Source organism: Diabrotica virgifera, chromosome 7, assembly GCF_917563875.1.
Source record: "Diabrotica virgifera virgifera chromosome 7, PGI_DIABVI_V3a".
Lineage (NCBI taxonomy): Eukaryota > Metazoa > Arthropoda > Insecta > Coleoptera > Chrysomelidae > Diabrotica > Diabrotica virgifera.
The window spans coordinates 183,867,679-183,891,067 of NC_065449.1; the positions used below are offsets into that span (position 1 = coordinate 183,867,679).

At 32.6% G+C, this 23,389-nt stretch overlaps 1 protein-coding gene across 4 annotated transcripts in view; it reads left to right on the forward strand.

The window, feature by feature from the left end:
* The window catches only part of LOC114326819 (uncharacterized), a 672,802-nt gene that overhangs the window by 636,695 nt on the left and 12,718 nt on the right, over positions 1 to 23,389 (forward strand). For all 4 annotated transcript variants that reach the window (XM_028275266.2, XM_050655637.1, XM_028275265.2 and 1 more), the window contains one exon: positions 3,564 to 4,235. In XM_028275266.2, coding sequence (XP_028131067.2) covers positions 3,564 to 4,235 — 672 coding nt within the window. The remainder of the gene's footprint in view (positions 1 to 3,563; positions 4,236 to 23,389) is intronic.

Below are 23,389 nucleotides of genomic sequence, written 5' to 3' on the forward strand. Positions count from 1 at the left end.
AAATTATTGTAATTGTTTATGAGCTTAAAAACTGCTATTTATTAACAAATAATTTTGTGTACGTACATGTAATTTTTTTTACTTTTTTTTCATAGGGTATTAGTATATATCTTAACGAAGGAAATCAGTCCCTGATTATTGAGATACATTCAGCCATATTAACTGGACCAGCCTCAGAACTTAGCTCGTTTTTCAAAAAAAAATTATAAACAAATTAAATTTTTCAAAAACTATTTAACAGATCTGGACCATTTTTTGCACACCATTCAAACACCATAATGCCCTCAAGTTTAGGTATATTTAAACATATTTTAATAAACAATAAAATTGTTATTAACAATATTCAAAAACTGTGATTTTGTCGTCCGTTTTGCAATAACGTTTTTGTTTATTAACCCATTTTAATTTGGTGTATCTCATTCGCTGTATCTTTTTTTTTCTGAAAAAGTTACCTGTGGACGTCAAATTTCTAAATAAACAAGTTTTTAAGTTATGAGCAAAAAACTAAGTTTGACGTTTTGATTGTTTATTTAAAAAATGTTCCACTAAAAAATTGATGAATCCCAAGATGGTAGCCTTTTTGTAATATCTCATACTACACATTTCAACTGTCAAACCTCGTCTTTTCAATTATGTCGAAAAACGGCTTATTTTTTACTAACTTGATTGGTCTAAAAGGATTATTTAAAATATCATCAAATCGATGTCGGTTCTATCCGACCAGAATCTGACAAAACCATCCGTGTAGCGACCAGATCAAGTTGTTATCATGATGTCGATAATAATTTATTCAACTGTAAAGATACGTCCTGAAAGCTTACTTGAAACGAGATCATCATTTACGTGTATTACCTTTAAAGCGTATTGAAACCAACCCAATTTTAATTTAATATAATCAATTTCATGTCGATTTATTGACATAATGCAGTTACTATTATTCCACAAATACTCCAATAAAGGAAGGGCTCTTCGACGACGAAAGAGGAAACCTACAAGACATAAGTATCTTTCGATGACAAAGAAACAAGTGTAGAAATTAAAAAGAAAGAAATATTGTAAGCACTAAAGAACACCAGAAACCGAAAAAGTACGGGCCAGATCAGCTGCCTATTGATATCCTTAAAATTAAAAAAAAATGAGTACAGGGATGTCTTCTTAAAGCTCTTTATTGAAATTTATCAGTCGGGTGACATATCCAATGAATGCTTGACCTCAACATTTATTTGTCTCCCAAAAAATAAAAATGCTGGAGAATGCACCGACCACCGCACCATAAGTCTGATATCTCACACACTTAAAATGTTTTTAAAGATCATTCATAAACACATTTACCAAACACTTAATATGGGTATTGAAGAAACCCAATTTGGATTCCCTAGAGGCGTAGGTACTTGTGAAGCTCTCTTTGCATTCAACGTACTAATCCAGAGATGCTTGAATGTGAACCAAGATATGTACGTCTGTTTCATAGATTACAATAAGGCTTTCGATAAAGTCCGCCACAAAGAGCTAATGGACGTCCTCAAACAAAACAATTACAATAAAATGACCTTCAAATTATAACAAATCTATATTATAAACAGCACGCACACCTACGCACTAACGAACACACATCAGAAGAGTTCGAAATTAAAAGAGGAGTGCAACAGGGGTGTGTACAACTACTATTCAATGCATACTCTAAAGAAATTATGAAACGAGCTCTTGAGGGAGAAACAGCAGGAATGAGGGTCAATGGAACGCCTATTAACAACATTAGATATGCGGACGATACTATCATAATAACGGACAACCTTCAAGACCTCCAAAAGCTAATGAACAAAATAGTTGATTATGGAGAAAAATATGGATTATCAATAAACATCAAGTAAACTGAATTTATGAGGATATCAAAAACCCAAAATATTGATAAAAGCGTGACAATTAACGGTAAAACTTTAGAACAACTTGAAAACTACAACTATCTTGGCAGAATAATTATAATCACACAAGCGATTACTCCAAAGAAATCAAAGTTCGAATAGAGAAACCACGAACTTACTTCAATAAAATGAGAAAGGTATTTTGTGCAAGAGAACTAAAATTAGACTTGAGAGTTAGGCTGGCAAGGTGTTATATTTTCTCGACTCTGCTTTACGGGATAGAAGTATGGACACTTACCGTGGCAACTGCTAAAAAGTTGGAAGCATCTGAACTATGGGTGTATAGAAGAATCCTGAAGATATCATGGACCAAGCATGTAACAAACAACGAAGTCATGAGAACAGTCAACAAAAAAATGGAAATATTGGAAACCATCAAGACACAAAAGCTGCAATACCTGGAGCTTGTTATGCGTAATGAGAGATACAACATACTTCAATTAATTATACAAGGGAAAATCCAGGGCAAGAGAAGTGTAGAAAGGAGAAGAATCTCATGGATGTGTAACTTGAGGGAATGGTACGGATGCACATTAATCGAATTATTCAGAGCAGCAGCATATAAGATCAGAATAGCCATGATGCTTGCCAACCTCTGTCGCGGACCTGGCACGTAAAGAAGAAGAAGCAGACTCCAATAAAATGTCGACTATTTTGCTTGAATGAAAATGCTAATGGAGATGTGTTTATTATGGTAGGGGAGCCCAAGCATAGATTTTTGCAGTTACTCAAGCATGTCAGATTATCACATGGGGAGAAACCTTGTACCCTGTAAATGTACCTCTACCATATATTGGCTCATAATACATGGAAGTTAGTTAAGGGGGGTCCGAAAAAAATCTATCCTTAGAAAAACTCGAAATTGTCAGTTTAAGATAAGGTAAGTTAAGTACATACATGCAAATCAGTGTATATTTCAAAAATCTGACGATTTGAGCGGGGCGTAAAGAAATGGGTGAGTCACAAAGTTTGACAAGAAAAAAGCGAGTATTTCGCGAAATGAACGACCGATCGAAAACAAAAAAATATGTGCTCAATATTTTTCAAAAGTCTGTCGAATGATACCAAACACGACCCCCCGGAAAGATGTGGGGGAAAATTTAAAATTTTAAATACGAACCTCGCGATATTTCGCGAAATAAACATCAGATCGAAAAACTGAAAAATACACGTATTCAATATTTTTGAAAAATCTATCGAATGACTCCAAACACGAACCCCTACGGAGGTGGAGTGGGAGGTTACTTTAAAATCTTAAATAGGAACTCCCATTTTTTATTGCAGATTTGGATTCCTTGCATAAAAATAAGTAACTTTTATTCGAGACATTTTTTTAGAATTATGGATAGTTGGCGCTATAGTCGGAAAAACGATTGTTGGAAATGGAAAATTAATTTAGAAAATGGAAAGTCCCCACTAAAATGGAAATCTTAACTTTTTTTGGTTTAGGAACTAATGTTCACAACCCAATAGGTCCCCATAACGCTCGAGTGACTACACATTTAGCATACTTTCCTCCCCTACTATTAATTTTATTATGTGGACTAATTCTAAAGCTGCTATATTATAACAATAATAATTTTTGTCAATTTTAATTTATTGTTCTAACAATAAGACTAATAATTTATTATTCTCTTTTAGACAATTCTGAGACTGAACAACCCCTTATAATTAAATCGACGTTACCAACGACTACGACGACAACCCAAGCCCCAAGAAAAACTACCCGTGCTTCCTACTACACCTCACCCCCTGCACCAACAGCTACTACATTGGAAAATCGTCTTGCCTCTGGAAACAGTTACCTACCATCTGCAGCAAACCAACACTCTCCTAAACGCGATCATATTCTATCAGGAAACAATAAACAATCTACGGGAAATAATAACCAACAATCTACTAACAAGAATCACATTACTGCAAACAATCATCACATCGCTTCCCACCATTTCCCTGTCATTAGTCAAAGTGCCACAGATATACGTTTTAATCCGGAAGAGATCAACATTAGTTTACATCCTGGAGCTCCTCCAGATATAAGGACGAAAGCGGTTTCATACTATAGTGATAAAAAAGTGACTAATAGTGAAAATCAGTTAGTGGTAACGACGCATAGATCGGTATATGATAATCCTAGACGGGAGGCATTGAATACCGGGTCCAGTACGCAAAGGAACCGGTATAACTCTCCAACTCCAGGTGATGTCAGCGGGTTTGGGTTTACTTTCGACTCCGCTGAGTCAGCGGAGTATACGGATCCTCCTGAAAGTTATAGAATTCGTACGGAGTTTAGGCCTAGTCAGCAGTACGCAGGTTAGTATCGCTAGATTGTAATTTATTAACAGTATAGTTATTAAGGACAGCTTGGATATTAGTGCACCCTATGTAACCCTCAGCTGAATCTTATGCTTGTGCGTCACAGTGTTGCCATACTGATTTCTTTATTTGTTTCATAATTTCAATCAATGTTAAATGTACCTACAAGAACAATAGAATAATTTTATAAGAACGTTTACTTCTCCGTCATTATACCAGGTAGAATGACAAATGAGGTGTCAAATGAAAAAAAAACTTTACTTTATTGGTGTTTCAAAGCTCTTTTTTAATTTATTATAATAACTATTCATCTGTTTGATTTATCTATTTATCTACTTTTTATAACGACTTAAATTAACTTCGATTTAAAAACATTTTTACAGTTTATCTTCATTGACCTCTTTTATTTATCAGTTGATCTTCTTTTTTATAACAATTTTAAGGTAACTTTGATTTAAAATGTCTCTTTTGAGCTTTTTAAAAACTTTGCTTTATTTGTGTTTGAAAACTATTTTTTAATTTTTTATAATTATTTATCTACTTTTTTATAATGAACATCCCCCTTTTGAGCTGTTTGTAAAAAACAAGTAATTGGACTTCGTCCTATTAGACGAAGTCGTAATTGGACAACTAAGTCCAAGGTTTTCACCCAAAGTAATCGAAAGTAGAACTGGAAGTCGATATTTGAACCCTTCTTGTAACTTTGCGTCGATTGATATACGATTTTACTAATTTTGGGTCATATTTACTAAACTGTGGGTCATAATTGTTTAAACAGAAATGACTTCAAAATCGAAACTAAAGATTCAAACTCTACTTTTCAATACGCTTCGATTGATGTGTTACATGTATTTCTGCGACTATAATATGTCACTTCCGGTTAGAACCTTTTAACCGGAAATGATAATAAAACCCAAAATTCTACGTTTGTTCTCATCTTGGTAAGGCACGTCGAATGATATATGGCTTTTACTATTTTGGTGACTTTAAAATAGTACTTAAGAGGATCGGAACGTATTTTCGGTTGCAATGCTATTCAAATGGGGATTCATTTTTTTCAAATCCTGAGAAAACTAATAAGTATTTTGGAAAAATTTAAACGCAGAATGAAAGATTACGTTATTAGCGAGGGCCGAAAGTCCCTGAGAACTTCTACAATGTTTATTTTAATAAGTTACAGGGGTGAAAAAACTAAGAGAAAATTTAGTGTGATTTTTAAATTCAAATATCTCATTCAAAATAAACTTTTTATTTATTCTAAGGGACTTTCGGCCCTCGGTAATAATTTAGTCTTTCATTCTGCGTTTAAATTTTTCAAAAATATTTATTGGTTTTTTCAGGATTTGAAAAAAATGAACACAATGCCGTGGTAATATTTTCCAAATCTGTCTTTGTCTTACAACGCACTCAACCGAATATAATATTGTCAGCATATATTGTCAGTCAGACACTGACAATCAGTGACAATTTTAAATATTTGACATTGCATCGGGAATATTTTGAGAAATTGATTAAATATTATTGATATATAGTGTATTTGATAAATAATTGATTTAAGACGTGAACTTAATAAAAAGTTATTTATTGTGTATTATTTGTGAAAGATCCAAGCAGAGAATACATCAGATACAGTCGGAAAAATGAAAGAATACCCATGAACGAACATATAAAACATGCTGTATTTTTATGTCACCGTGTCACAAAGAAAATTGCCCAGCGCAAGTACATGTAATAATAATTATTACATGTACTTGCCCTGGCCAATTTTTTGTATGACACGGTGACAGGAAAATATAGCGTGTTTTATATGTTCGTTCATGGGTATTCTTTCATTTTTCCTACTGTATATCCTGTGATCCAAGTATTTTGTTGTTAGAGATGTTCAAAATTGTAAGCGTTCCAAAATAACAACATATTATTAAAAAATCACTTTAACACTTTTCCTCTTTTCTCGATTGATTATTAGTTTTTGTTGTACAAATAAATTATTACAATCACTGAAAACATAGTTAGTGAAAAAATTATCACATTTATTAACTGAATTAATAATTTGCAATTATAAAAATAACAGTTATCCAAGAACATTCAAAAGCCATCTCTTTAAATTAATTATGACATTTTCAAGTAGAATGACATTCTAGTAATGTTTACATATCCACACCAGTGTGAATTTTACTACACGTAATTTGCCGTGTAAAGACAGAAAAAGTAGGGATACACGTAAAATATTTGCGAATTATGTACCCATAGCCTTAAGGTTGTAAATCTAAAACCAGAAGTCCGATGTAAAATTTTTCATGTTTTGTCATTCTACTTGGTATAGTGACGGAGGAGTTATATTTGCGGTCAGACGGACAGACAGCCTAGGTCAAATTTCTTACCTTTAGTACCAACCTTGGTTTATAAGCTCTCATTTGACACCTCATTTGTTATTCTACCTGGTATAGTGACGAAGGAATTATATTCGCGGTCAGACGAACAGACGGACAGCCTAGGTCAAATTTATCACCTTTAGTACTATCGTTGGATCATAAGCTTTCATTTGACACCTCATTTGTCATTCTACCTGCTATAGTGAGAGTTATATTCGCGGTCGGAAGGACAGACGGACACACAACCTATGTCAAACTTCTCACCTTTAGTACCATCCTTAGATTATAAGCTTTCATTTGACACCTCATTTGTTGTTCTATCTGGTATAGTGACGAAGGAATTATATCCGCGGTCGGACGGACAGACGGACAGACAGCCTAGGTTAAATTTTTCACCTTTAGTACCATCCTTGGATTATGAGCTTTCATTTGACACCTCATTTGTCATTCTACCTGGTATAATGACGGAGGAGTTGAGTTTACAAACAGACAGACAAGGCGGACGGACGGACAGACGGACAGACGGACGAGGATAATTCAATGTTTTTACATTTTTTCAAAATTGGTGAAAACAACAACATAATAAAATTTAATACTTAATTGGTGTTTCATAACTACTTATTTTTTACACATTACACAATATTACAAGGCTTCTAGCAAGTTAAACTTCACAATGATTTAAAATAATCAAGTAAAACCCTATCTATACATAACATATTATTAGAACATACCTAAAATACACAAATGATACATTTCACACACAAATATAATATCACAAAAAATTGTAATGTGATAGTATGAAAAAATAGAGGATACCGCAACGGTGTTATATGTCATGCTCGGATCCAATGCCAAAATCTACACAGACATAATATTAGGGTGCACTAATACCCAAGGTGTCCAGTTATTAACTGTTTCTTATTAGTCTTAAGACTTATCGCATAAAATGTATGAAAAGTAAGTATTTTTTATTGTTTTATACTTTATTTTGTAATTATTATTTTATTGCGGATCAACAGATCTTTATTGCAACCGTGTTACTCTCTGTCTGCCCTTGTCTTTCTTTTTTAACAAACTGAACTACAGTCCTGTACTGGTACCTGTTAGATAGATTTCTCTTGGTCCAAGGAAGACCTCTACTAAATTGGGGCTAAGAGTTCAACGGTAACTAACGTTACATATAAGTGCCAAAATCAATTTATCTGAATACTGGCTCTGTCAATATCTGTTGTTTTTAAAAATATAAATTAATTAGACCAAAGTATTAATATTTGTATAATGTATATTATTTGTATTACCTACTATTTTTATAGTGTATTATATTTAAAGAATCGTTTCTTTTTCAAGAAGATTCATAGAAAATGGTCTTAAGGAAGTCTCGATAGTAAAACTAAAAACAAGATGGTTTGATAAACTTTAGAAATCAAACTTTAAAAATCAAAAACAACAAAAAGTGATGTAGATAGCCTAAACAAAGAAATAGTAGTCGATACTATGACACAAGCCCAAAAAAAATTCGGCCCAACTATGAAAAAGAATAAAAGATAGTAAAAAGCAAAACAAAAAAAAATGGAAGAACGTAAAGTACTGAAAAGTCAACATGATTCTTATAGCTGTGAAAAAGAACAAAAGATAGTATATATATAGTCTTTTAAGTCCCTTTTAATTTTCAGTGTCGGGACTAATGTCTATTCACGTGTGCACAAACTTTGACCATTGTTTTCTATCCTGTGCCAGTCTGCTTGCTTCTGCTACGGTTTTCCCTTTCTTTTGGATAATCTTCGCAATAGTTGTATCACAGTTTTCTGTTGGTCTTCCTCTGTTTCTTTTTTTCTGTATTCTTGCTTCGCATACTTTTCTTACTGGTATGTTTCTTCTCATTCTTTTCATGTGGCCCCACCAACTCAGCTGTTTTTCTTCGATGTATTCTAGGAGTGGTTTAGTTTTGAGCTCCGCTCGTATATCTATATTTCTTATTCTGTCTCTTTTTGTTACTCCTTTTACTCGTCTTAGGTATTTCATTTCCAGTGCCTGAATCTTACTCTTCATTCTTCTTGTTAATACCCAAGACTCGCACCCGTATATAAGTACTGGTCTGTATATCGTGTTGAAGACAGTTAATTTGGTTTTTCTGGATATTTCTTTTTTATTTAAAAATTTGTTGTTAATTGCGTGGAATATCTTAGACGTTTTTTAATCCTTTCTTCTATATCTTTGTGTTGTTTTCCGTTGTTTTCCACTATTACTCCCAGGTATTGGAAGTGGTTTACCTGTTCTATTGTTTCTCCATTGATTTGTATGTTTAATACGGGTTGTTCTTGTGCTACTACCATAATCTTTGTTTTGCGTGTGTTTATTTTCATCCCATGCCTATTTTATAACTCATTCCATGTTTGTAGATTATTTCTTAGATCTTCCTCTTTACCTGTCATGACAATTACATCATCAGCAAATGCACATTCTGATATTCCTACTCTTTCTAGGTTTCGGTAACCTACATGTAACTTTTTTAATTGTGATATACATTCTTTCATTATTTCGTCCATGAAGATGTTAAAGAGTGTAGGGCTCATGACTCCTCCTTGTCTTAAGCCTTCAGATGTTTTAAATTGTTGCGATTTCATATTTTTATGCATTATGTAATTCGTGTTCCTTTTATATAGACTTTTGATGACTTCTATTAGTTTTCTATCTACTCCTCTTCTAATTAGACTGTTCCATATTGTTTCTCTTTTCGCTCTGTCGAATGCTTTTTCTAGGTCGATGAAGGCCACGTACGCTTTGGTTTTAGTAAGTAGTGTTTTTTCTGTTATTTGCTTCACTGTGAATATGTGGTCTTGCACCCCTCGTCCTTTCCGGAAACCACTCTGGGCTTCTTCTAGTGTCGTTTCTATTATATTTTTCAGCTTTTGTTCTAATACTGTTTCGTATACTTTCAGTGCCGTACATAGTAGTGTAATTCCTCTATAATTGTTACATTCTTTGGTATCTCCTTTCTTATGTATGGGCAGTATTACTCCCATCTCCCAGTCCGACGGTATTTCTTCTTTCTTCCATGCCTCATTACATATTTCTCTGAGCAATTTCCTACCTTCCCGTCCCATATACTTCAGCATTTCTGGTGTTATTCTATCATGTCCAGGATATTTCCCATTTTTAAGTTTCTTTATTGCTGTTTCTATTTCGTCGTTTGTTATTTCTTCTGTGTTTTCTTCCTGTTCTCTTCTTTCTTCATTTTCTTCGTTGTTTTCTTCTCTGTTTACTTCATTACTAGTTAGTAGTTCTTGAAAGTGTTGCTTCCATCGTTCCATTATTTCTTGATCGTCTGTTATTATTGTTCCATCTGTGTTTTTTATTCTTGTATCTCTTGTTGGTTTGTCTATTCTTATATTTTTCATTGTTCGATAGAAAAGTTTCTGATTTTCTTTACTATTGTATTCCATCTGTTGTCCGAATTGTATCCAGGTCTTTTATTTTTCTATTTTTATCATGTCTCTTACTTTCTTTCTTTCTTCTTTGTATCTATCGTAATTTTCCTCGGTTTTGTTCCCTAAATACTTTTCCCACATTTTCTTCTTCATTTTTACATGGTTTTTGATTTCATCATTCCACCAGCTCGTTTGTTTAGTTTTGTTGTTTTTCTTGTAAACCCCACACGTTTGTTTGAGTAGTTGCCATTATCTTGCCTATTATATATCATTGCCTATATCTTTGAGTAGTTGCCATTTTTGTTCCAAATTGCTTACCTGTATTGGTCTCATCGAGTTTGTTATTTTTAAGTTTGTCAGTTCTTCATATTTTTGAGCTATTTGTTTGTCTCTAAGCTTATAGTTTTTAATTGTTTCGAACTCAATCTTTTTTCTATTTTCTGTTGCTCTGGTTTGGAGTTCTATCCTATGTTTTATTTTGGCTTCTAATAAGTAGTGGTCGCTGCTTATTTCCGGTCCTCTTCTAACTCTTACGTCTTGGAGTGCCCTTCTGTTATTACGTTCTATCAGTATGTAGTCGATTATTGATTTTTCCGTTTCTCTTGGTCCTTGTCTTGTAAATTTATGAATATTTTTATGCTCATAGTGTGTGTTTGTTACTATTAGGCTATTTAATTCACAAAATTCTATTAATCTTCTTCCATTGTTATTTCTCACATCCTCACCATATTTTCCAATTACATCAGATGTCGACATATCCTTGGTTTCTACTCTACCATTAAAATCTCCAATAATAAATATATTTCCTTTACTGTTTTCTACGGCTATGTTGAGGTCTTCCCAGAATTTGTCCTTTATTTCCTTTTTCTCATTTTCATCTGGGCCATACGCCGTGATTATGGTTAGGTTTTCTTCCCATTCATCCTTCATCTCTACTGTAAGTATTCTTTCTGTCCAACTTTCCCATGTTTGTATGTGCTTTATTCTGTCTTTTTGTATTACACATCCCACTCCCGCTGCTGCTACAAAAGATAGTATAAAAATCAAAACAAAAAAAATGGAAAAACGTCAGGTACTGAAGAGTTAATATGGTTCTCATAGCAGACTATTTAGGATAAGTAAGAGTTATGCTACAACAACTACAGTAAGTAACACAGAGAGTCAGTCTAAAGATAAAAGTGATGATGAATTTCATTCTCAATGAGCTTATAGAGACCAGTAAATCGTCATATCAGTTGTGGAAAGATAGGTGTATTTGGTCCACGAAATAATATTAACGCAAGACAGCCAAACATGTTAGCTACTCAGAGGAGTAAATCTAGATTGAGCTGCATTCGAAAAAATGGAAGATATATTTTAACCAAATGTCCCCAATCCATTTAAAAAGAAAAGCTTTCAATCAGCGCGTTCTACCAGTTCTCATATAAGGTGCAGAAACCTTAACTCTCATTAAAAACATTAGCGAAAAATTGAGAAATACACGACGTAATAGAGAGATCAATACTTATAAGCTTGAGAAATAGACTGAAAAATGACATATTTTGTATAAGAACCGACGTGGAAGATATTATCGGATGTATTACAATGCAAACATAGAGATGGCCGGACATGTTCGAAGATTAAAAGACGACAGATAAACAAAAAATTACATGCGTGGAAGTCACGGATAGAAACCAAAACAATACCAGAACATAAAAAAATTGAAGTAGCAGTAATTAAAAATTCACAATGCTATAACATACCAATAATTACACCAACTAGTAAAAACTGGATACTTAACAAGAAACAAAGATATAGTCCGTCCGCTATAACTTTTCCCATGCGGTACGATTCATTTTCAATCAAATTAAATCAAAACAGAATGTGAAACGTACGCCGATATGTGTAGTATATAGTATACAGTATGCAAAATGTATATACACATCGACGTTCGTTTCAATTTATGTTTTGACTTAATTTGATTGAAAATGAATCGTACCGCATGGGAAAAGTTATAGCGGACGGACTATATAATATATGGGATCAAATCCGACTGGTAAAAATAATAATAAAAATGAAAAAATCATCGAATTAAAAACGAGGCAGATCAAGAAAAAATGGCTGGACTAAATTAAAGAATATCGAACGGAAAGAGGACAAACCGTCAAGGAGATGAAGGAATTCACAAAGAAAAGAATGATTGAACGTTGATTAATTTTTGAAGTTATACTTGTTTACGATCGAGAGTGAAATTTTATCAAATTCCGGGCGCATGAGCACACAGAGAGTATGTATTTCGTTGCTAATCTTTCAAGATGTATGTATCAGCGCAAATAAGTCATATTATATCATATAAAAGGATACTACTAGTGTTAAGTAAATGTATTATTTATTATAATTTTTGAGTCTTTGGGTTTGTCTTCCTCGGGAATAAGATATTTTATAATAATAGTAAGTATATTTAAAGTATTTTTGTATACTTCACTTGGTCAGTATACGAGAAATCTTGTAACCGGTCAAAACAGAAGGGATACAGCTCAGTGGTAGAGCGTATGACCGGAGATCAAGTGGTCCCGGGTTCAAATCCCGGACAATTCATACATTTTTTAAATTTTTGGTATCGTTTTAACGAAAATTTTTTAAGTGGTAGGTAAAGAAAGTTAGTTTAATATTTAAAAAAATACAAATAACATGTTAAGTATATTAATTTCGTTGAAATCATAATAATAGAAGTATAACTTCTTACGTGCGTACAAACACACACATTATTTTTTTAAACTATCAACTCTTTTTAAAGATCTCTTCAAATTGTCTTGGTATGGTGATTTTATACAGACTTTGCAACAATAATCGGTACTTGAATCGCTATTTGAAAGAGCCTTATTGTATGAAGACGGTTATTGATTGAAGCACACCCAGTAACGACGCCTGTTAGGTCTGAGCTGACTCCTGCCTGTTTTCCGTAATATTCGAAACCTACTAATACAAACATGTTCATCCAACAAACATTTTTACACGTCCTTGAATGGGTATACTTTTCCAGTAAGAAACATTTTGGGTTTTGATTTCATGGGATCATAAAAAGTGCTTTTTGGGCTCCATAAGCCGACTTTGGACAGAAATATTTTCAAGTTGATTCTTTTTTATGATTAACTCTATTATTAACCCGTATTGTACTTCGATATTGTAATGCTAAGCCAGTTTATGGAGGTCTTTTCGGCATTCCGAGACTACCTGTCTGTCTATCAAATACATCTTCATATAAACCGAGAACAGCAAGAAATTATTCGAATATTACACCCATTATTAACTTAAGGTATGCAGATGATACCGTGGTAATGGCTGAAAATATTGAATAGGTTTGTAGATCAAAATGTTTTTAAGAAACCAATATAATAATGGCCAACTGATTATTGATGGTCAAAATATCGGACGTGTATATAAATATAAATACAAAAATCCACAAGGAAAAAGTTTTCCTGTAGTTGGCTGTATACCATGTAATACAAAAAAGAGTAAAATCCTTTATAAAAGGTATATATTGAAAATCCCTAAAAAGGGCTACATCACAATCACATAACTAGTTTTCGACTGTTTTACCAGTCATCATCAGTGCTTACCTAAAATAAATATAACCTGGTAAAATAATGCAAAGATTTTGAAATTTTGACCACGGTTAAGAAAAGTTGTAGGTTATACTCACGTGAAGTTTACATGCTAACCACCAAGATATAATATAACAAAAATATGAGGGTCAAAGCCCTGTATAAGTAATCCATCAAGGAAACATCGGTTGAAAATGCTAACTTAAGCATGGATGTTTGAAATATTTTTACTAATATGCCCCAGGTAATATCTGAGCTGTGATTTGACTTGTTTACATGGTGGAAGTGTGGCAGCAAGTGACAATGAAATGAATAGAAAACTCCGAACGATGACAAGACAGATATGACAGTTCCACAGGAAGTTGATAAAATTATCATTTAAAATTCAGTCAACTAGATGTTGTAGTTAAAAATGTATTCACGTATACTGCCAGTGGAGGTGGTTAGGCAAACCACATTACACAAATGTTAGTATTCGAGAACTAAAGTCAGTGAACAAATCTTGTTGTCAAGAGACCTCAGGTTTAAAAAAGCAATTTTGTGTTGATTTAAAGCTGTCGAATTTATTATCGTAATATAAATACATACCTTGGATGTGTAATAATTCAGAATACCGATTTTAAACAGGACCCAACAACCAGAATTGAAATTGCACATAACTGATTTAAAAGAACGAAACAATAATTGTTCTGCAATAAAACTTGAGTGTCGACTTAAAAATTCGCATGCTGAGATGTTATATAGTATCCTCCTATCCAGTATAGAAGCAGCCACTCTAACTAAATCGATGACGAGAAAAGTGGAAGTTTTCGAGATGTGGCTTTACAGATGAATCCTAAGAATATACTACGTAGACAAAGTCTCGAATGAAGATTTTTTGCGAAGACTTGCGAAAGAAACAGAACTGAATAATGAAATCAAGAATGCCTTGGCCACCTGATAGAGGAATAATATACCAGTTTCTGCAGAATATCCTTCAGGGAAGGATTCTATGAAAACATAGCGTTGGAGTGCGATGAATGTTTTGGCTGCGCAATCTCAGGAAGTGGTTTATTAGCTCTTCTAATCAGTTTTTTAGAGCTGCTGTAAGCGGAATATAAATAATCGTAATAATCGCAATGCCTACTGACCATGTACTATTAGTGGCCGTCATAAAGATCGCTCTTTCATGCAAAAACAAGCCTGAAACTCAACAACAGATCGCATTGGATAAACTGAAAGATCCAATGATACAAGCAGAAATAAGTAATGAAATAAACACACAAATTCAAATATTGACGACAAACATTACAGAAGATCTAACACCAACATGGAATACGATTACAAGTGCTATAACAGACATCATGAAAAGCAACTTGGGGTACAAACCAAAGAACAAGAAGCAAAAATGGATAACAGAAGAAAAACTATTACTAACGGATGAACGACGACGACACAAGAATGACCCAGATGGCAGCAATATGTTGAAAAACATTAACAGGCAAATAAAAGCAAAGATAAGAATAGCAAAAAATGAATGGCTTAAGCAACAATGTATCGATCTAGAACATTTACAACGACAGCACGACGACCGGAATTTACATAAAAAGCTTAAGGAGACTGCTGGAATATACAGAAAACGAAGACCAACTATTATAGTTAATTAGGATAACCAGATAGTGCTAGGTGAAAAAGAGAAAATTCATATATGGGAAAACTATATCCAGGAGCTCTTTCATGACGAAAGACCCATGAGTGAAGTTTATAAAGACGACCAGCTGACTGGCCCTTCAATCACTAAAGAGGAAATAGAAAAGGCAATATTATATTCAAAAAACAATAAGGCACCTGGACCTGATGAAATCCCTTCAGAAATACTCAAACTACTAGATGAAAGGGGAATTTCAGCACTACATAAAATATTTAATTTTATTTATGAAACTGGTTGCTATCCTCAACAGTGGTTGCTCTGTACATTTATTCCCCTACCCAAGAAAGTCAATGCAAAAAGATGTGAGGATCACAGACTCATTAGAATGATGAGTCACACTTTAAAAATATTCTTAAAAATACTACATCAAAGATTATACAAAAAATGTGAATGGGACATCAGTGATTCTCAGTATGGGTTTAGGCAAAGTTTGGGAACAAGAGAAGCAATAGTAGCAACAGTCCAAAATTGTTACGATCAGAGGAAGGACGTATCCCTGTGCTTTTTAGACTACGAGAAACCGTTTGATCGTGTCCAATATCACAAGTTAATGCAGATCCTCAAGAAGCTTGATATAGACCAAAAAGACATAAGATGCATTGAAAACTTGTACTGGTATCAGGCAGCACAATTAAAAATAGATAATTCTATATCTAAATCCATACATATAAGAAGGGGTGTTTGGCAGGGATGTGTGCTTTCCCTTTTTTTATTTAACATTTATTCGGAAGCCATATTTCAAGATTCTTTGAAAGATGCAGAGATGGGAATCAAAGTGAATGGAGTATTGATCAACAACATACGATATGCTGATGATGCTGTCTTAATTTGCGACAACATAGCAGATCTTCGATAACTTGTCACTATAATCGGAGAATACAGTAAGCGAATGGGATTAGAGATTAATACCAAAAAGACCAAATTCATGATCATCTCCAGAAACTTGGATTCATTTGAAAACTCCACCATAACACTAAATACTAAGTCCATTGAGAGAGTGAGCAAATTCAAATACCTAGGAACGTGGCTTTTTGAAGACAGGGCATCGGACAGGGAAGTAAAATGTCGCATTGAGCAAGCTCGACAAGCTTTCGTAAAATTCAGGAAGGTACTGACCTGCTCAGAGTTCGACCTTACACTGAGACTAAGGTTTACTAAATGCTACGTGTGGTCGGTGCTGCTATATGGCATAGAGGGCTGGACACTCAAAACGAGGGATAGAAACAGATTAGAAGCCTTCGAAATGTGGCTTTATCGCCGTATCCTAAAGATACCATGGACGGCGAAAGTCACAAATGTGGATGTCCTTAAAGGAATCAACCAAGAACGTCAGCTTTTCGAAAATATCAAGAAAATAAAAACGGCGTATTTGGGTCACATCATACGAAACGAAAAATACCAGTTCCTTCAACTTATAATCCAGGGTAAAATTGAAGGCAAGAGAGGAATAGGACGCAAGAAAATGTCCTGGCTCCGAAACATAAGGCATTGTACAGGGATTAACGGCATACAATATCTGATACACATTGCAAGAAACAGAGAGTTAATGGATAATGTGATCGCCAACATCCATTAGTGGATTTGCATTTGAAGAAGAAGAATAATCGCAAAACTTAGGAAGAAGACGGCATCTCAAGGAAAAGAAAAATATAGGCAAAAAGATAATTAGGGAATTTAAAGGATTCAGTTTATAAACAAATGATAAATGGCTCTAATCTTACCAACGAATCTGAAGATTGAGTACACTGTGAAAAGAAGATGCTTAGGGTATAAATTGTTGAGTAGTAGTAATGATAGTATATCTTAAATTTGAGTTATTTCTTATAAACCTTCGCTTAATATTTTGGTTCATATTTTAACTTTTAAATGAATTATATTTGCATTCTAAATGTGGCATATCGCACGCCTTGTTTCAATTAAATTTTTTTCAACATATTTGACTTACAAATTATATAAATATGAATTCATTTTCCACTTATGTCAAATTAACTTATCACCTAATATTCGAAAGTTGAGCTACTAATCATATGTTTTAATTCTAACAAGACAGTGTATAATGGCTAAAATAACCTTTTATACATTTTAAATTAATAGAGAATTTCTTAGTTATTTAAAACTATTAATTTTGATGTCTTGTTATTAATTTCGTGTTAAAGAGATTTTACACCTCTTTAGAGCTGTCTGTTAGCGGTGTCAAAGGTTAGCATATTATATACTTCTGAGATATAGTGGTTATGTATTATTGACATTCAAATAAATATTCACATTGTGTTGCTAAATGTTTAGAAGTAATTTGTACTTGACAAACGAAGAGGGTCAACATGACAAAAAAAAATGACGGAGAAATTTGATTTCAATTATGATTTAGGTATACAGTGTTTCTGCGCCAGTTAAAACAAAAAGGGAAACCTTTTTATTATTAATTTAAGAAAAAGTTATTCCCCATACAATGCTCTGCATGATCTAAAACCTATGCCATAACTTATTAAATTTGATCAATTTTAGTAGAGGTACGTCAAAAAATATGAATTTCGCTCAAGAGTAAAGTACTTTTATATTTCACAATATCGAAAATTGAAAATTAAGTTATTATTACTATGAAAAGTTGTTTGGAAATAAAAACTATATTTTATTATGCAATTTCATCTTTCTATAATTGAAAAATGAATTGAAAATTTTTTTGGAATTGCTGATACACATCATTTGTATTTACTATTAGATAACACTTTTCTTATTGATTCTAAGAAAAAATGTTAGTCATAAAAAGATCTGGATGGTCTAACTAAAACCTGATGATGCAACCAACAGATATATTCGAGGTAAATTCAAAATATTAACTTCGCTCAAGAGTAAAGTACTTTATATTTCGCTATATCGAAAAGGCATTATGAAAAGTTGTTTGGAATTAAAAACTATGTTTTAATTTGCAATTAAATCCTTTTAATTGACCTCTCAAGTTACCGATACAAGTTATTTATTATATCTATTAAAAATTATATGGTAACACTTTTATTATTACTTTTACGAAAAACGTTATCCATAAAAGCTTTATATTGTCTAAAACCTAGGATGCAACTACCAGATATACCAAGAGTAAACTCCTGAACATCATTTTTATTTATTACAAATATGATGACTCTTTTGTACAGATAGTAAAAAGGTTATTAACTATTTAACTGTATGTGTTTAAACTCTCTTAGTAGAGTGCTAACCTGGCTGTAGATTCCCTCCTCCTTTATCTATGATTTTGACCAGCAACAGATCTGTTGAGATATGCGTTTCACCCACCATACTTCAGGAGGAATTTTTTTTGACAAATTATTTTCAGTTATTTTTTAAAATATTGGGTTTTAGTTATATTATTACGTTTTTGAATAATTACTGTTTTATTTGGGAAATAAAACCACAATTTTGATTTGAAATTAATTTATTGACTTTTCGACTTACACTTCGGAAGTCATTGTCGAAATGCAAAATATTAATAAATTAAACCATTTTTGTTTATGTTGCTTGTTAAAATTCTTCTAATAATTTAATTTAATCTGACTCATTCCTATTGACAATTCAGATTTATATTATATATTTTAAAATAGACGACTTGTCAATATTTATGAGTTGCGTTCCTGGAACGACTTTATTAGAAGATAGTTCATTCGATTACATGAAATCAACTTTAACTCAAAAATATCACGATTAGAGTAAAATTATAGTGTTAGTGATTCCATAGTAAATCGCGAAAAAAAAAACAGAATCAAAAAACCATGTAACTATCGCATTGTAAGTATTTGGTCTTATATTCAGTTTACTCTCAAAATTAGGTCACAGCCTATGTAGCTTATGTAACTGAATCTTATGTCTATGTGCCACAGTGTTGCCATAGTTTTTTGTTTATTTCTTTCATAATTTCAATCAATGTTAAAATGTATCTACAAGAATAATTGAATAATTTTATAATAAAGTTAAGAAATGTGGAAACTTTGAATTATCCACGTCCGTCTGTCCGTCCGTCCGTCCGTCTGGCTGTCTGTCCGTAAACACAACTCCTTCGTCATTATACCAGGTAGAATGAAAAGTGAGGTGTCGAATGAAAGTTCATAATCCAAGTATGGTACTCAAGGTGAGAAAATTGACCTAGGCTGTCTGTCCGTTCCACCGCGAATTTAACTCGACCGTCATTATACCAGGTAGAATGACAAATTAAGTGTCAAATGAAAGCTTATAATCCAAGGATGGTACTAGAGGTGAGAAACTTGACCTAAGCTGTCTGTCCGTCCGACCTCGAAATTAATTCCTCCGTCATTATACCAGGTGTAATGACAAATGGGTGTCAAATGATAGCTTATAATCCAAGGATGGTACTAAAGGTGAGAAATTTGACCTACTGTCTGTCTGTCTGTTCGTCAGACTGTCCGTACCATCCTAAGATTATAAGCTTTAATACCATCCTTGGATTATAAGCTTTCATTTGACACCTCATTTGTCATTCTACCAGGTATATTGACGGAGGAGTTATATTCGTGGTTGGACGGACAGACGGACAGACAGCCTATGTCAATTTTCTCACGTTTAATACCATCCTTGGATTATGAGCTGTCATTTGACACTTCATTTGTCATTCTACCTGGTATAATGACAATGACAAGTTGAGTTTACAGATAGACAGACGAGCGTACGGACAGACGGACTTGGATAATTCAACGTTTTCACATTTTTTCAAAATTGGTGAAACCAACAACATAAAAAACTTTACTTAATTGGTGTTTCAAAACTATTTTTTAAATGCAACTTTATGTAATGTGATAGTATGAAAGAATAGAGGATATGGCAACGGTGTTACATGTCAAGCTCGGATCCAATGCCAAAATATGCATGTGAATATTAGGGTGCACTAATATACAAGCTCTTGTATATTAGGTGCACTAATATATGTACAAGCACTAATATACAAGCTATAATATACAAGCACTAATATACAAGCTATAATATACAAGCACTAATATACAAGCTATAATATACAAGCACTAATATACAAGCTATAATATACAAGCACTAATATACAAGCTATACCCTATTCCACGAACATACGCCTGTTTTGGATTACTTCGACAACGAATATTTTACTGTGCAAAATAAGAAGAACGAAAGTAAATTGCAAATTACATTGTTGTTTATTGGAATAATTATTAGCGCCATTTACTTTCGTACTTCTTATGTTGTACGGTAAAATATTCGTTGTCGAAGTAATCCAAAACAGGCGTATGTTCGTGGAATGGCCCATAGTATACAAGCTGTAATATCATACTGCATTCTGCCAAGGAATTTGCAACACAATTGATTTCATTTACTACTTTTCTCTTTTTACTATCTGCTTCTTTCAGGACTATACTTGAATCTTTCCATTGAAGTCTATATTCATTGTCCCATGCGTGTCAGTTGACATATTTGAGTTCTAGAAAATTCTCTATTTTTAATATAAGACTGACGTTCACTTATTCTAACGTTTAATGTAGGCCAGGGTAATAAGACAAAAATATACCCTGCTCGTGACACTTCAGCAGGCAGGGTACTGAAGCGGTTTTTCGAAAGGTAATACCCACAGGAACAAATTATAACTATTTCCTGCGTAGGATCTGGCGGCCATTTTTATTTATAAACAATTAACTGTCAAAAAATGGCATTTCCCCCTTTTTTTCAATCAACGGAAAACAGTGAATCTTATGATTTTTTTAGTATAAATATCTTCGAGATTATGGAAAAAGCTTTAAAATGACGTATTAGAAAGTTTAATATACTCATTTATTGTTAATATAATTGGGGAAAATTCGGAATTGCAAAAAAATGTTTTCTCAATAACTGTTGTAAAAATTAGTGTGCAGCTTGTAATTTTTTGTCAAATGAGGGTTCTTTGGTGCTTAATATGGGATAAAAATTTCAAAGCGATTCATTCAATTGTTTAAATTTTATTCAAATTCTTTATCCCAGAGAGCAATTTTTTGCAATAACATAAATAAAAAAATGACCTTAGAACCATTCCACAGGTGTCAAATGAAAGAGCATGAGCTACCTACATTTTCAACATGGTTTAAAAAAGTTAATAAAAATGCATTTATTAGTAATAAATAATTATGCAATAGTATCGTCAATTTTTCTTTATAAACTTTTTGAATAACTTTTTCCAATAAATTTAACTTTTTTACCCTGTTTTAAGTGCACAACTACCAAGTAATGTTATCTATATCATAATTGATAAAAAATTGTAATAAATATGTATAATTTCTTATATAACAAAATATAAAGTTTATAAGGAAAGGTTTACAATACTTTTGCATAATTATTTATTACTAATAAATGCATTTTTATTCACTTTTTTTAAACTAAGTTGAAAATATAGCTCATGCTCTTTCATTTGACACCTGTGGAGTGGTTCTAACGTCATTTTCTTCTGACTTATGTTATTGCAAAAAAAAATGCTCTCTGGGATAAACAATTTGAATAAAATTTAAACAATTGAATGAATTGCTTTGAAATTTTTATCACATATTAAGCATCAAAGAACCCTTATTTGACAAAAATTTCAAAGATGTGTACTAATTTTTACAACAGTTATTGCGAAAATAATTTTTTTTGCAATTCCGACCTATTTTCACAATTATATTAACAATAAATAGTCCATTCTTTCACGGTTTTTGCTCTAAATTTTAAAGAACCGCTTGGATTGACATGAAATTTGGCATACTTATAGCTTACATGTCAAAGAAAAAAAGTGATATTGTGCCGATGTGTGCTTTTGCCCTGGGGGTGACTTTCACCCCCTCTTGGGGGTGAAACAATATATGTCCAAAATAAGTCCGGAAATGGGTAAACTGACTAATTTTAAGTAACTTTTGTTCTATAGAGCTTTTTCGCTAAGTCAACACTTTTCGAGTTATTTGCGAGTGAATATGTTCATTTTCAACAAAATAACCACATTTTTAGACGGTTTTTCGCAAATAACTCAAAAAGTAAGTATTTTGTCGAAAAAAATGTTCCTAGCAAAAATATAGCCTATAAAAAAGTAAAAAAATTGTGTACACGTTAGTTCTCTGGATCTCGTAGAACCACAGTTATAGCCAATGAAAAATAGATTCGTATTCACCAAATTTCAAATAGAATATTTCGACGTGAAATATCCAAAAAATTAAGCACTTTTTGGGAAAACCCATTATAACTTTTTTAAAGTATTTAAAAAAAGCTTTATTTCTGTTTTTACAAAAAGTTTCTAGCATTAAACTTAAGCAAGTTACGCTCAAAATAAAGTTGGTCCATTTTGTTTTTGCAAAAAAAATTCGGGAAGACCACCCCCTAATTAGCAACTTAAATGAAATTAATCGTTACCGCACCACAAATTATTTTACTTATGTTGTGTTTATATGATCTGTAAGTTTCATCGATTCAAAGTGCTTAATTTTGAAAAAATTAGGTTCCAAAGTAAAATTTTTAAAAATTTAAATTTTGAAAAATATGTTTTTTTTCAAAATAGCTTGAAAATTGTTAGAGATACCAAAAATCTCGAAAAACAAAAAAAGTCAGATTTGCTTTTCTGAATATCACGTATTTTTTTGTTTTTCTGTTAGACAAAAATTGATTGAGATTTGGTGTTTCTAAATTTGCATACATTCGTGATCAGTGACTCGTTCAACCCCTTTTAACTACAGCCCTTTCAATAATAAAGACTTTGAACCGATGAAAATTACAGATCATATAAAAAATATATACACGAGTCAATAAACTTGTGAAGTCGTAACGATTAAGTTCATTTAAGATACTAATTAGGGGGTGATTTTCTTGATTTTTTTACCAAAACCAAAAGGGGCTAACTTTATTTTGAGCGTAACTTGTTTAATTTTGATGCTAGATTTTTTTTTACAAAACAAAAATGAAGCTTTTTTTAAACACTTTAAATAAGTTGTAATGAGTTTTCCCGAAATGTGCTTCATTTTTGGGTTATTTCACGTTAAAATATTCCATTTGGAATTTGGCGAATATGAACCTATTTTTCAATAGCTATAACTCTGCTTCTACTAAGTGTAGAGACGTA